The 15,590-nt window shown below is 47.8% G+C and overlaps 1 protein-coding gene and 1 pseudogene across 1 annotated transcript; one reads left to right on the top strand and one right to left on the bottom strand.

The window, feature by feature from the left end:
- cltrn (collectrin, amino acid transport regulator) lies at positions 1-15,108 on the top strand. The gene is made up of 6 exons (XM_088914358.1): positions 1-243; positions 834-892; positions 1,202-1,287; positions 2,896-3,012; positions 11,078-11,272; positions 13,546-15,108. The coding sequence occupies exons 1-6, from the start codon at positions 177-179 to the stop codon at positions 13,703-13,705; spliced, it is 684 nt and encodes a 227-aa protein (XP_088770484.1). The 5' UTR covers positions 1-176; the 3' UTR covers positions 13,706-15,108.
- On the bottom strand, positions 7,325-8,985 carry LOC148835872 (uncharacterized; annotated as a pseudogene).
- Positions 15,109-15,590: the final 482 nt, after the last annotated feature.

Genomic DNA, 15,590 nt, shown 5'->3' with positions numbered 1-15,590 from the left:
ATTCAGAGTTTGCATTGCCATGTCTCAGTCACGGTTGTATGAGCCTGGGTTAATAATTAAACCCTTTCTAAACCTCCCCTTTTATATTTTCGATCCCACACTGTTCTAATCCTTGGCCACAGTGAACTTAACATTGCCTTGGATATTTTGTCCTCTTCTTTTCACACTTGGGAAGGATGCTAGCGGGACTCTTGGTTTTGTTGATCCTAATGCCAGCTCTTGCAGTGGCTGAGTGTGAACCCAGTAAGTAAATCTGTATCATCTTCTAAAAGGAAATACATTACAATTGACATTTTTGGTGGTATCGTGTTCTTTTTAATGTTCTTGCCAGTCATGGGAAACTAGTTTTTAATAAGGTTTTTCCAGTTTCTGGGCCTCCTAAGTTGATGCTGAAGTAAAAAATGATGTATAAATGTATTCATTTTACAAAGAACATAGTTAAACATTTATTGAATGTATTGAAGAATTATTTAAGAAAACATATTTGGTTTAATGTGATTTTTTCCAGTACTTTTTTACACAAAAGGTTTTGGGATAAGAAAACTGATGATAAATAAATGTTAATTTGGTTCAATGTCACTTTATCCTGGGAGATCTATGTAACAGAATCCTTTGAAAAGGCAATTCTCTTTAAGAAAGCCTGCAGAACACCACTTCAGTACAGTGTACAACTTAAGATAATGAAATGAAAAAGCATACAGCTACCCTGGACCAGTTTTTAAAATCAAACCATACGTATGGATGCTCATTCACCTTTGTGTTTTGAAATATCCTTGAAAAGCGTGAAAATGTTCTGTACATATGTTTGCATAAAATAGTGTTTCTTTCTTTAGATGGACTAGATGCCTACAAAGTGCGACTTAGTATCAAAACAGCTCTTGGGAAAAATGCAGTAAGTGTTTTAAAATAAAATAGTTATTGCCAGTGTTGTTAGTTGTGTATTAGGACAGCTAGTTCAGCTGGAGCTCCTGGGCACTGAATGAAAAAATAAAGTAGTATTAGTGAGTATGAATGGAAGTCTGAATGGAGTTTTGTGTTTATGGGACCGTGTCTATGGCAAAGAGTTTAATGCTTTTAAGTAGAATAGAGTCAGGAAGTAGGTGGTTTGCCTGCCATGAACATTTTTTTTAATCAAACTGCAAATAAATTACTGTAGCTGACAAATGTGTACATCATTCACAGCTGAAGTATTTTTTCACAGTATGAATGGAATGAAAGTGAACTGTTCTTATTCAGAGCAACTCTTGCATTTGCGATGAGGAGATACTTCAACAAAGAAACTTTCAAGTAAGCAAAGTACCTTACAGTTTTCAGATTTCTTTCTAATCTTTTCTCTTTATTTCCTATTATCTCTCGTAGCTCAATAAACTTTTTGAATTGATGAGCTACTGAAAAAAAAACAAAGGTAGCACGATGATGCGGTGGTTAGCATTGCAGCCTATTTGGGGTGCTATTTGTGTGGAGGTTGCATGTTCTCACTGGGTTTGCATAGATTTCCTCCAGGTGCTCTGGTTTCTTGCCACTGTCCAAAGACATACTGTTAGGTTAGTTGGCATTTGGGAAATTAAGCCCTGGTGTGACTGTGCCTGCCCTGCGATGGACTGGTGTCCTGTTCAGGGTGAATCATGTTACAGTATGTGCCTGTTGCTTGCTGGGATAGGCTCCAGCTCCCTCATGAGCCTGTGTTGGATAAAGTTGTTAGACAATGGGTGGATGGATGGATTAAAAAAATGAATGAGCTAGACAATACAAAAGAACAAGAGAGATATAGATCATTTAAATCTCCACATAACAATTCTTGATTTTGTAAGCTGGCTTGCCTGAATGCCGCAATGTTACTGCACCTTAAAGGATGAGGCAAAGATGCTAACTCCTGTTTTCACATTTACTCCACAGAAAGGGTAATGCACCTCATAATATTTGTTTAACCTGATAACACCACTCAGTCAAATAAAAGGCGTTTTCCAATATGTTTGATTTTATAGAAGCACTATTTGATAGTTGAGTCAGAGGAAGTAGAGGAACTGTGAACAACAGGGATGGATTTCAGTCTGTTTATTTGTGTTTCATTTGTCTGCATATTACATTTTCAGTTTCTTCATTGATTTTTCTGTGCTTTCCAAATGGCATCTACCACTCAGGGACAGAAGACAGGGCAAATCACATGGAACAGTTCCATGTTGACTTGAGGTACAACCACAGTGTCGATTTGCCCTAGATTCTGGGGACAGTGGAGATAGAATTCACAAATTATAAAAAAAGTGTATTTGTTTATGGCAGCTGAAGACATTTTAAATGCTCTGATATACTAATTGTTTAATTAAAATCCAAAGTTACAGAGTTTTAAAGGGTATTAGGGTTTATATTGCCAATAATAAATAATACAAAAAAGCTTTATCTGGCACATTTGACAGGGTTCTTTAGACACTGTATATACAAATAAAATTATTCGTAATGAAATTATGTAATAAATGCAATTACTGTATGAAGTAGCAATTTAAATGCTCTTACTCCTTCCATCCATAATCCTTAACTGCTTCATCCTAGAAAAAAGGGCCGCAGTGAATTAAAACAAAACCTCTCCTGGAGACAGAGGATCGCACATTTGACACCAGCCCAGGGACAATTTGGAGACATAGACTAACATAAACAGCATGTCTTAAGAAGGTGGCAGGAAATCAGAGTACCTTGTAAAAACCCACATGAATATGGGAAGAACGTGCAAACACCACCCAGAAGGGTTCCCTGTTTAGAACCAGTGTTAGGCCCCCCATACTTAGTGTTGAGTGAATAAGGTTTAACTTCATACACTTAGTTTTGTTCTCGTTAATCTACTAGTTGGGCGTGATTTAAAGGAGGTTTCTCACTGTATGATTTCTTTTTCTGGGTTTTCAGTGTTTCAAGTGTCATTGTCTGTAAAGAAACTCCCCGAGTCTCTTTTTGGTTCGTGATAATGGACCCTGACAATACGTCAAAGCTCATCCCCAGCAGGGATGTGGAACATGCTGTGAGGTACAGTAAATGATCTCTATTGTCCTGGAAATGAGTTATATGATGCCACTTGAAAAAATTAGTCATTTTTATGATGACCTTTTAGAAGTGTTTAATTTCAGTGTTTGTTTGTTATGAAATAAAAAAAATGCTTGCAAATCAAATCATTTTTAAAGATAATTTAATCAAAAATTTATATGAACAGTTTTGAATTAAACAAAACTCTACATACTTTGCGCTGGGTCTCATGACAACCTGGTTTTTAACAGTTCTGTATTTGCTCTGCTCTTCCTTCTATCTGTAGTGAGGCTTGTGAAGAAATACTGTAGTTGTAGGTATTAGTCATTGGTTTTCAATTTCTCCCATTTGAACCTGGGCTGACCTTCTCTAAAACATGTATGTGCCAGCTTCTGATAAAAATATGAGGTTATATAACGTTTTCATAGCTCTTCTGTAAGTCTGTAAACAAAAGCCTCAAGGCAAACTTGCCTACAAAAGTTAGACAAAACCATTTTGAGTTGTTTTATATTAAAATGTTAATGCTGCATAAATAGGCTCTTTCTTCACAGGATTAAGCTTTGGCACAACAGAATTATTGTATAAATGAAATACCCTTAGTCTAGGCATTGTTCCCATTTAATTAGTAATATAGTGGTTAACGCTCTGCACACCAGACCTGAAGTTTATGAGTTCAAACCCCTGCTGAGATGCTGCTGATGTAAATTTGCGCAAGGGTTTTATATCACATTGTTCACTACCTGAGTCTCCATGTTGTAGATGAGAATTTGTTCAACATGGACTTGCCCTTTAAATAAGGGATTAAATAAATTTTAAACATAAACAGCAGATACAATTTATTGTTATTCATTTTTTAACCTTACGAACTCAAATGTTTTGAAGATAATATTAATATAGACAATATTAATATAGACAGGATTTACTGTATATGCTTTGAGAAGTTAAATGAAAATATCTCTGAATCATAACTTTTCTTAGACAAATCCAGTGTTTGGCATAGTTGTATAATAAAATCTATTCTAATGATATAAGGTTGCTATACATAGTACTGTATTCAACTTAAAACTCCTTGAGAGTAGAGAGTAGAGGAGTTTACTGCCATATGTACATGTGCTGTTCTTTGGAATTCTTATTTAAGGTGATCTCTTGGGACTTACACAGTACAGCAGACAACACCACACAATGTAGGCAGTACATTACAAACATAATAAATAATATCAACAAAACAATAAATATGCAGAAATAAAAAACATGGTAAACCATGCAAAAAGTACATAGTGCAGAAGTGCATTGAGTCTGGGGCATTGCAGTTAGCTGTTAAGAATGTGCACTGCAGTAGGGTAGAAGCTGTTCTTGAGTCTAGTGGTCCGTGCTTTAATAGTGCGGTAATGCTTGCCAGAGGGCAGGGGGGAGAACAGTTTGTGGCCGGGATGGTTGGGATCCTGAATGATCGATTGGGCTTTATTACGACAGCGGAGGGTGTGAATCTCACTGATTGATGGTAAATCACATCCTATAATCCTCTGGGTTCAATTAACAATCACTTGTACAAATTAAGGGGCAAGGGCTGGGTTAATCAGGCCTGATAATATCACTACCATTTTGACTTCTAGTAGTATCTTCAGTGTCCAAAGTCTGGACTGCTCCAAAACATGGTGTTACAGGATCGTGTTAGGTTAGGAATTAGGTTTGGAATTTCTGTCCCAGAGGGAAGAGCGCCTCCTTCTGGCCACATCTAGAAGCAACCTGATTGCCCTTAAAAGAGCTGCAGACTATTGTATTAATAACTAAAACATCCTCCACATTATCATCCTGAACAAAAGTCACAGATTATTTGTTTTATGATTATGATTTACCATAATATAAAACAAGACCAGGAGGCAAAACTGCTGAGAGTGTACAAACAGCAGGGAAAGCTAATATATCTGACCTGACAAGAGCCGAGTTTGTGCTGCAGTTGGTGGGGGGACAAACACGGTGGTGAGCCAGCTGCTGCAAAGCCCATGAATGCCCACGAAAGTGCATTTTTCATGCCAATATTTTGTCAGGCCCGTCTTCATAGTCCACACCTGCCTGTTTATCTGAACTAACGGCTGAGGATAGAATTGATTTTGTGTTGTGATATTGTAACGCCCTCGCCTGGTGGTGAGGAGGAAGCGCCCCTAGGCGCTCGTAGTACCGCGGGGCATGCTGGGAGTGGTAGCCGGGGAGAGTATGAGGGTCAGCACGATGACCAGCGGCTGACCCTACCTGTGTAAATAATGTCCTAGTAATTCGAGTGCCCTGTGTAGTCCTGTAAAAGTGTAGTGTGTTGTTAGGTAATTACCACCCTAACTATGTGTACGTGTTCCGTCAGTCTCCTCATGTGTGTGTAGATCCTGTGTTTGGTTTTGGTGTGGTTGTCAAATAAAGTCAGTGTTTTGGCTGGTTAATCGCGTCTCCACTGTTCTTTAGTTCTGAAAAGAACCTGCAACGCTACATTGGTGTCAGAAGCGGGCAGAATGAGCAACTCGTGGCAGACATTACCCGACTCTGTTAAGCGCCGGCTGACGCTGACAGACGCAGAACCCATCGGCAGCACACATAGGGAGCCTGAGCAACTCCTGGGTGCGACAGGTGGCCACAGCCCTTACCAGGGCTACCCAGTAGTGGCCCCGCCAGTAGAATTGGGGCGGCTGCCCCGGAGAGAAGATGCCCTCCCTGCCGGAGCCGATCAGCGATTCCCACACCCATCGGCGCGGGTGCGACCAGGTCGCTACGATGGTGAAGCGCCTTGGGAAACCTATGAGGCGCAGTTCCAGCTCGCGGCCCGGACGAATGGCTGGAGCCGGGCGGAGATGGCCGGCCACCTGGCGGCGGCGCTGGAAGGAGCGGCCTGCCAGGTGCTCCTGGACGTCCCGGAGGAAGACAGAGGCGACTACGCGGCGCTGGCGGCAGCCCTCCAGCTGCGCTTCGGTGTAGAGGAGGCGCCGGACTTGATGCGGGAGAGGCTGGCCCTGCGGCGGCGCCGACCAGGGGAGCGACTGGGCCCGGTCGCCGCGGATGTCATGTTCCTTGCCCGCCGAGGATACCCAACTTTCCCCCGGGAGGCGCAGCAGGAGATGGCTCTCCAGGCCTTTCTCAAGGCCCTCTCACCAGAGGAGCTGCGGCGCCACGTGCAGCTGGCCGCGCCAACATCGCTGGAGCAGGCCTTGGCCCTTGCTACACGGGCTGAGGCGGTGTTCGGGGTGGCTGGGAGCGCCACCAGACGCAGTGCGCCCTGCCGGCTGACCGAGACGGCGACGGAGGAATCCAGCGAGGGGGAAGAGGAGCCAGCCCGGGCAGCGACCCCCGCGGAACAGCCCCGCACGCTGATTTGCGACCGCTGCGGGAAGAAGAGGACACCGAGCCCGGTTCTGCCGGGCACCCGAGCCTCGTCCTCCCCGATCGGCGTCGGGAAACGGGAACGGGGCGGCTCAGCGCGGGGAAGGCCGCCCTTGAACACCTCAACCCCCGCTCCGGAGAGCGCTGTAAAAACCGGTGCCCCTCACGCCACCGTGGGGCGAGTCGGCTGTAGCCGAGGCCTGTACCTCCAATGCCGAATCGAGGACCAACCCTGCCTGGCCCTACTCGACACCGGTTCTTCGGTGACCCTACTCCGACCGGGCGTCCTCCCCGACACCGAGGGCACCAACCCCCCAGGATGGGAGGCCTCCAGCCTGCGGCTAAGGACCGTGACGGGACAGCTCGCTGCAGTCCGGGGGAAACAGGTGCTTGCCTTCCGTCTGGGTGCAGCGACGGTGCGCCACCCCTGCTACCTCGCACCCATCCAGGAGGACTGTATTCTGGGGCTGGACCTGCTGCAGCGAGTGGGGGCCAGTTTGGACTTGGACCGGCAGGAGTTGGTGTGGCAGGGGGAGCGACTGCACCTGGTGGAGGGCAGGCCCGGCGAAGGCCGAGGGACGCGGGCTTGCCGGAGCCGGGGGAACAAGAGGCGGCGGCGGCGGCGGCGGCGTCAGTCGCCGGGGCAGACCAGGCCTGTGAGCCGGGGAGCGAGCGTGCCGGATCCTGCTCCCGAGTCAGCCGAGGGGCCAGACAAGGCGGCGGCGGCGGGGGCCGAGCGTTGCGTGGAAGCGAGGCGCGCCGTGGAGGACCTCTTCCAGCGGAGCTGCGAAGGCCTCGATCAGGACCAGCGGCAGCGGCTCCAGGAGCTACTCGCCCAGAACGAAGACCTCTTTGCGGCGAGAGATGAGGACTGCACCCGCACTGCCCTGGTCCAACACGAGATCAACACCGGCGACGCTCGGCCCATCCGCATCCCACCGGGACGCATGATTCATGCCAAGCGGACTGCCGCCGAGGAAAAGATCCGGGAGATGGCCGCAGCGGGGGTGATTGAGCCCTCCGCGAGCCCGTGGTCGGCGCCAGCCGTACTGGTCAAAAAAAAAGACGGCTCGTGGAGGTTCTGCGTCAACTATCGCAAGCTGAACGAGGTCACCCGGAAAGATTCCTACCCCCTGCCGAGGATAGATGACGCCCTGGACTACATCACCGGGTCGACCTGGTTCAGCTCCCTGGACCTCCGCTGCGGCTACTGGCAGGTACCGCTTGCTCCCGATGCTCGCCCGAAGACGGCCTTTTCCATCGGCCAGGGCCTCTGGCAGTTTACTGTCATGCCTTTTGGCCTGTGCAATGCCCCGGCGACGTTCGAGAGGCTGATGGAGAGGGTGCTGGCATCGGTCCCGCGGAACCAGTGTGTGTTGTATCTGGACGATCTGCTGGTCCATGCCCGGAGTTTCGATCAGGCCTTGACGAACCTCCAGGCGGTGCTGGCCTGCATCCGCCGTGCTGGCCTGAGGCTCAACCCCCGCAAGTGCGAGCTCCTGCGGCGGGAGGTGACCTTCCTGGGACATGTTGTTGGACCGCGAGGGGTGGCTACGGACCCAGGTAAGGTCGCCGCAGTGAGGGGCTGGCCGACTCCACGCACCGTCGCGGAGCTGCGCAGCTTTCTGGGGTTGGCCTCATACTACCGGAGGTTCGTCCGGGATTTTGCCAGCATCGCTGCCCCGCTGCACCGCCTCACCGACAAGGGCCGCCGTTTTGACTGGGACTCGGGCTGTGAGACTGCCTTCGGCCGGTTGCGTGAAGCTCTGGTGGGGGCCCCCGTGCTGGCCTACCCCGACCCGCGGTTGCCGTATGTTCTCGATACCGACGCGAGTGACTCGGGGGTGGGCGCGGTGTTGGCGCAGGAGGGGCCGGATGGGGAGCGCGTAGTGGCCTACTATAGTCGGGCTTTGACTAGGCCTGAGCGGAACTACTGCGTGACCCGTCGCGAGCTGCTAGCGGTGATGGCGGCGGTCCACCACTTCAGGCCGTACCTGTTCGGGACCCGGTTCCGGCTGAGGACCGACCATGCGTCCCTCACCTGGCTGCTCCACTTTAAGGAGCCGGAGGGGCAGATGGCGCGATGGATAGAGATCCTGCAGGAGTACGACTTCACTGTCGTGCACCGTGCGGGGTCTCGCCATCTCAATGCCGACGCTCTCTCGCGGCGCCCCTGCGAGGCCGCGGACTGCCACCACTGCGCCCGGCGGGAGCAGCGTGAGGGGGCTGTCCGCCCCGTGGCGGGGGTGAGCACCGCGGCCACGGCCCGGGAGGGGCCGCTGGGGGTGGGCCTGCCAGACCTGGCGCAGCGTCAGGCAGCTGATCCTGACGTGGGGCCGGTGCTCCGCTGGAGGGCAGCAGGAGTGCGGCCTACGCGAGAGGAGCTCGCCCCGCACCCAAAGTCCGTCAAGGCCCTCTGCGCCCTGTGGGAGGCCTTGGAGGTAAAGGACGGGGTGCTGCGCCGGGGGTGGCGGGTACCCTCCAGTGGCGAGGTACGGTGGCAGCTGGTGGTGCCTCGGTCGCTCCGCGGGGCGGTGCTCCGAGCGGTGCACGGCCAGCCGGGCGTGGGGCACTTCGGCGGTAAAAAAACCCTGCAGCGTCTCCGAGGCCATTTTTATTGGGGTCTTTGCCACCGGGACGTGGAGCGGTACTGCCGAACGTGTGCGGTGTGCGTGGCACAGAAGGGCCCCCCCGAGCGCTCCCGGGCCCCCCTCCAACAACACCAGGTGGGGGCTCCTATGGAGCGGGTGGGAGTGGACGTTTTGGGCCCGTTTCCGCGCACTGAGGCCGGGAACCGCTACGTCTTGGTGGCCATGGATTATTTTACGAAGTGGCCGGAGGCCTACGCCCTCCCGGACCAGAGTGCCCCCACGGTGGCCGATGCACTGCTGGAGGGGATGTTTGTCAGGCTGGGGGTGCCGGAGGAGTTACACAGTGACCAGGGGCGTAACTTCGAGTCCCAGGTCTTCGCCAGAGTGTGCCAGCGCCTGGGGATCACTAAGACGCGGACCACACCGCTGCATCCCCAGAGCGACGGGTTGGTGGAGCGGTTTAATCGGACGCTCGCCACCCAGCTGGCCACCCTGGTGTCCCGGCACCAACGGGACTGGGACCGCCACCTCCCCCTTGCGCTCTGGGCGTACAGGACCGCGGTCCAGGAATCCACCGGGTGCACCCCGGCCTCGCTCATGCTGGGCCGGGAAATGCGAACACCGGTGGACCTGGTCTTCGGCCCGCCGCCCGGAGACGGGTCGGCACCGCCGGCTGGACCGGACTACGAGTGGGACCTGCGGCAGCGGATGCAGCGGGTGCACAGCTTTGCACGGACCCACCTGACACAGGCGGGGGTCCGGCAGAAGCGGTACTACGACCTGCGCTGCAGGGGGCCTGCCTTCCAGCCCGGGGACTCGGTTTGGGTGTACAACCCGCGGCGCCGCAAAGGCCTCAGCCCTAAGCTGGCGCCGTCGTGGGAGGGGCCCGCTGAGGTACTCGGGGTGGTGGGCGAGGTCTGCTACCGTGTCCGGTTGCAAACACGGGGGAGAGTGGTGGTCCTGCACCGAGACCGCCTGGCCCCCTACCGGGCCCGGGAGGAGGAGCCGTGTGGGGAGGCTCTAGAGGAGCAGCCGGGGCTGGAGCCGGCCGATAGTGGGGCGTCCGTGGGTCGCCAGCCGTCACCGCGGCGCAGCGGCCGCTCACGCAGGGTTCCGCAGCAGCTGGCCGAATACGAGTACAGCCTGAGGGGGGTGTTCGACGTCGGCGAGACGCCAGACGCTTCAGGTGGGGGCAGTGTAACGCCCTCGCCTGGTGGTGAGGAGGAAGCGCCCCTAGGCGCTCGTAGTACCGCGGGGCATGCTGGGAGTGGTAGCCGGGGAGAGTATGAGGGTCAGCACGATGACCAGCGGCTGACCCTACCTGTGTAAATAATGTCCTAGTAATTCGAGTGCCCTGTGTAGTCCTGTAAAAGTGTAGTGTGTTGTTAGGTAATTACCACCCTAACTATGTGTACGTGTTCCGTCAGTCTCCTCATGTGTGTGTAGATCCTGTGTTTGGTTTTGGTGTGGTTGTCAAATAAAGTCAGTGTTTTGGCTGGTTAATCGCGTCTCCACTGTTCTTTAGTTCTGAAAAGAACCTGCAACGCTACAATATGTTCATGATCTATTGCCCCGACTACCTCTGCTGGTAGAGCATGAGACTCATTATCTCAGGGTAGTGGGTTTGTGGCCCATGTCGGGCGCAAGGTTCTCTAATAACCCATACTGGGCAGCAGCAGTATGGGGCGGTGTTGGCGGCGGGGGATCTCGTTACCGTGACGACGGCAACAACACTCGCACTATCTGCGCGGAAGAAAGGCCTGGCAATCTACTTCCGTATCGCTCCATGAAAACTCTATGGATAGTGACAGGGGAACAATCCATAGGGTCGCCGACTCGACGGCACTCATCCCATCCCACGTTCATGATCTACACATACTGTATGTACACCCTGTAAATAAAGGTATTAAATTTATTGTATACATTTATGCAGCAGCTACATATGAAAGCATTTCTTTTTTCCTTAAATTGATAGTTGGTCATGTTTAATAACTACTTTAACATAAGTGCAGTTCTGATTTAGGTATTGCCAGGCCTTTAGCTGTAATTTATTGCATTCAAACAGCTGATTTCTTCACGTGATGGAGTGCTAAACCTCAAATTTCGTTCCCTAGGATGTCGAGGAACCGTATCAATAGTGCCTTTTTACTGACTGATAAAACCCTGCAGTTTATTGGCATTCCTCCAACGCTGGCGGTTCCCCTTGAGCCTGCGACACAGCCCTGGCTCATCGTCTTTGGGGTGATCATCAGTTTGGTCATGGTTGCCATCCTAGCACTCATTATACATGGAGCCATACAAAAACGAAGGTAAGTAGCCACTTTCTCTTTTTGTCTCGCCTGTGCTGCCGTCCATGTCCACGCACTTTAAACACAAAGAAGAGAAACCATCCATCTGCCCATCCAGTTTCTACTCTACTTACTCTGCCAGTACAGGGTCCCAGGGGAGCTGGAGCCTATCCCAGCAAGCAACTGGGGCGCAATGCAAGATACGCCCTGGATGAGATGTCCATCAGGGGACACACACAGACACAAACACACACACTCACACCAGGTCCACTTTACAGAAGCCAGGACACAGTCCTTGTAGATTAATTAATCAAGCCTTTTTTGTTTGCAGGATATATATAATATATTTTCCTCGGCCTTAGTTATTTGTCATCAAATTCTAAAAAAATGTGTTCACATTGACATATGGCGTGTTTTCTACTTACACAGAATTTTAGTCTCCCTGTACAGCATTAAGTTCTCACTATAGAACATTTTATTCTGCTTACACAGTGTTATCTTCTCCCTATAGCAATGCTGCTAATGATAAATGTGTGAATTCTTGACCATTGCTTTGAAGACTGGTTTTGTGAAATACCGTACCTTTCTTTCTGTGCCTTTCTAAGACACTAATTTTGCTCCGAGATATCAGTTGTCACGATTATAGTCCCCCCTCCTTAAGGGTGCTCCAGCCCTTTCACTCAAGACTTTATTCTCTGCACCTGTTTCCCATTCCCTTCCCACCTTTAAAGCCAGGTGCTGACGCTCATCCGGGCTCTGCATCTGATTTCCATATCGTGCGAGTCCGGGAGCTGGAAGCGCCTGGTCCCGTTAAGGTTTTAACCTCTGTTCCCGTTCCCGTTCCTGTTCCCCGTCCGCCGGTTCCGACCCGGCCTTCGTGGTTTTTAATTCTTTGTTCTGATGGATCTCCTGGTTTTGGACTTTCCCTTGTGTTTTGGATACTCTCTAAGAACTACTCTTTTGGATTGTTCGCCTCGGCCACACCTCCCCCGTGCACCAGCGCACCTTGGACACGCCCCCCTGTCTTCAGCCCCGTATTCCTGCATGACGTTTCCCCAGTGTTTCCCCACTCCGACGGACTGTGTCGTCCGCATAGGGTCCAGAAAGAACTGTTCCTTACATCAGTGCTCAAATTTTGGATGTTCCATCCAAGGCATCAAGCTGTGCGTCAATGAAACGAATGGTGGCAAGCTGTCCCCCGTGAAATGTCCTCCCTAAACGTTCAGTGTGTGTTTTCTCACTGTTACCCTGTATGCCAACATTCCCCATTAGCTCACGTAGATTCTTTAAAGAAAATCTACAAACCTGCAGTGTTTTTCAAATTTCATTTAAAAAAACATATTTTAAACAGAATTAATAAAAGAGAATTGTTGGTAAGTAATTATTAAACGTTAGCATCATTCAGGCATTATAATTGCATTTTGTTCGAGGCTTAATCATTGGCTGATGGAGGTTACCCCTTACTCATGGCTGTCAAGTTGGTGTTCTCTAGCATGTGTCTTATTTCGATTGTAAAAGAAGTAGTCACTTTGGCTTCAAAGATCATAGTGTCAAGAAATATCTTACAGGTAGAAAAATGTGTTCGTTCGCACTACAGATTTCACTCTTGACAAAAATGATTTTACTTAAGTGCCGTTCCATTTAAAGGAAAAACCGACTCTACTGCAATGTACACTTCTCACAAACTGACAATGGTTTAAATTAAGGCCTCCTACCTCCCTGTTAGAAACCCAGCCATTTGTTACTTGATAAGAATCTACTTGTAGATAAAATTCAGAAAAAAACTTGGGTGAAAAAGTACAACCAGTACTAGTCTAAGGTTCATGTTAGCTGTTAAACACACCCTTTGTTTAAAAAAATATGGCATGTAAAAAAATCCATGTGACTTATCTGCTACATACAATATGTATTGCATATCTCAAGTCTATGAGTGATAAATAATGCAGAAAAAATATTTGTACAGTATGTACAGGGAGACATTGTTTAAGATGTTTTAGTGCCAAATAGACTTCAGGTTACCTGTCCACACTAAACATTGCCCTTGTGGTTTCCCTGGGCACAGAATGTTATCAACCTCCTTCTAATGAATTAAATTCTCAGTTTAGATATACTTTTATTATGTAACAAAAGCTATTGTAATGATAATCTCTTTTTCTATCTTGTATCAGATTCATTTTATGAAAATGGATGGCATTAATAGAGTGTCAGTTTGATAGACACCAAAAGAACAAGAAAACAAAACAAGGAAACTCAAATAGGTTTCAAACCTCATATTTATTTCAATTCCTGCCTAGGAGAGGAAAAGCAATCTCTGACGAAGAGGAAGAAAAAGAGGAAGAAGAAAAACAAGGACAAATTACTGAAAATGGTATCCACTGTGAAGTCACTGATGGCAAAGAAGGAGTTCACAACAGAGGCTTTCATCAGGAGGATGAAAGATTGACACAGCTCTAGAGATGTCTTCTAGGCATGAAATGTACTCTGCAGCAAATAATTTACTTTCACAGGCATCAGGTTAGCGGGAGCTCATCTCAAGATGTCAACTGAATGTTGTGCTGTACAGAAAGTTCAGTTTCACATATCTGTTCATTTCCAAAGTCACATACAGTATGTGATAGCATTACAGTACATCTTACGTAAATTGTTTTTTACATAAAAACATGGATAATTGAAATGTTAATGTAATACTGCAAAGTATAAAGAAGGCACTTAATACGCCTTTTGTTTTTTACTGCTATTGTTCCTGTAATGTTCCCATTTAACTGCTATACCTGTACCTTCCATATACTGTACTGTACCCATATATGGTTAGATGCTGTTGTTTAACTGTGTGGGCTGCATTACAGTACTGAAGAGAACAGCTTTAGGATTAAAGAAAATCAGTGCAGAAATGCTTCTTATCATTTAAATTACTTCCTTGAATATATCACCAGTAATGCTATAGATTACTTTTTCAAACATAAAGAAACGTGAAAGGTTATATAACATGTAACTAACAAATTACAACCTTGAACTATTTTAAAGTACCAAGCCAAACTTAAACCACACTTTATGTTAAACATCAGTCAACTGTTCAGTACAGTGACCCTGATATCTATATTTCTCGCTAGCGCAGCATTAATAAAACAATTGCAATTAATAAAACAATCTGCACAGTTCCCCATCCCACCAAACCTAGAGTTATTGGGTAATCTTGAACTGTTTCCAGATATTGCTTAAGTAAACTGATAATACAAAAAGCTTAAAGGAGGCATTTTAGCTGTTGTCATTAAGTCATAGTGTTGCTTTATTATTTAAAGTAAAGCTATTTCATTTACTTGTTCATTAAATACTGTAAGTCTATTGTTTGTTCATTAATTGATGTCGGTCACTGCTCCCTAAGACCCTATACAGCTTACTATGCGTTTTGAGTTCAGCTATACTGTAGATGTTACAAGCTTTTAGAAGGTATACCAATGGGGTAGTAAACAAATCCCAGGATAATCAGTAACAATCTACTTTATAACAAGAACGTCTTCTTATGATATTTAATTTAAACAGTCTTAAACAGAGCCAAGGGTGTCCAGTCCTGGTCCTGGTGGTCTGCTGTGTTTGCAGGTTCTTTAGGTCTCTTTAAAGCAGCAGCACCCACCCCAAAGAGCTGGCAGAAGCTGTTCAGGTGGCCCAGTTAGGCCAGTAAACGCTGCTTTAGCTTGTGGAATGAAAACCTGTAGCCACACCTGACCTGGAGAACCAGGATTTCAGAACCCTGGTTTATGAAATGAAAGATGATAAAAAGCAGAATTTCATTAAATGTCAAGAAATTAAAATGTCCTTCTATAACTGATGAATAAAGGGTACATTTTTATTTTGAAAAACTTCGTTTTTGAACCTTCTTCCAGAACTACTGGATGTGATTTTATTGTATCTTCGATTTATGTTGCAGAAAGTGTTGTTTTAAGCTCAAATAAATTAAGTAATACAGATGATTTCTTTCAGGAAGAAGGATAAGTCTTGAGACATTGAGCAATTTATAGCCTGGATAACAATTAAAATACTGTGTTTGAGCATTGGCAAATCTCCATTATATTTTGCAAGTGTTTGTCGGTGTCATTGCAGTCTATGGTTTGGAAAAGTATGAAGCACCAAGGAAACTCATGACAAGAAGTTGGTTCTAGTAATACTGAAAGTAAGGGGACAAGTTTCCCTTGCTACTCAAAAGTGTACAAAAGGACAAGAGAAAAACCACTATGTAAACTGTTCAGGAACAATACTGGAAATCATGCATGTCTGACGATGGTATTTAAAAAAATATATATATAAAGGAAGCCTTTAATGCCTGACTGGCCTGTTAAATATT

Source organism: Atractosteus spatula, chromosome 4 (assembly GCF_055471065.1).
Source record: "Atractosteus spatula isolate fAtrSpa1 chromosome 4, fAtrSpa1.hap1, whole genome shotgun sequence".
NCBI classification, from domain to species: domain Eukaryota; kingdom Metazoa; phylum Chordata; class Actinopteri; order Semionotiformes; family Lepisosteidae; genus Atractosteus; species Atractosteus spatula.
Note: the sequence above shows the minus strand (reverse complement) of the source record. Positions and strands in the feature narration are given on the sequence as shown.

Coding starts and splice junctions, on each gene's coding strand:
- cltrn (XM_088914358.1), top strand. CDS start 177: ATGCTAGCGGGACTCTTGGTTTTGTTGATCCTAATGCCAGCTCTTGCA. Junction 244..833: donor AGTGGCTGAGTGTGAACCCA/GTAAGTAAATCT, acceptor TTCTTTCTTTAG/ATGGACTAGATGCCTACAAA. Junction 11,273..13,545: donor GGAGCCATACAAAAACGAAG/GTAAGTAGCCAC, acceptor ATTCCTGCCTAG/GAGAGGAAAAGCAATCTCTG.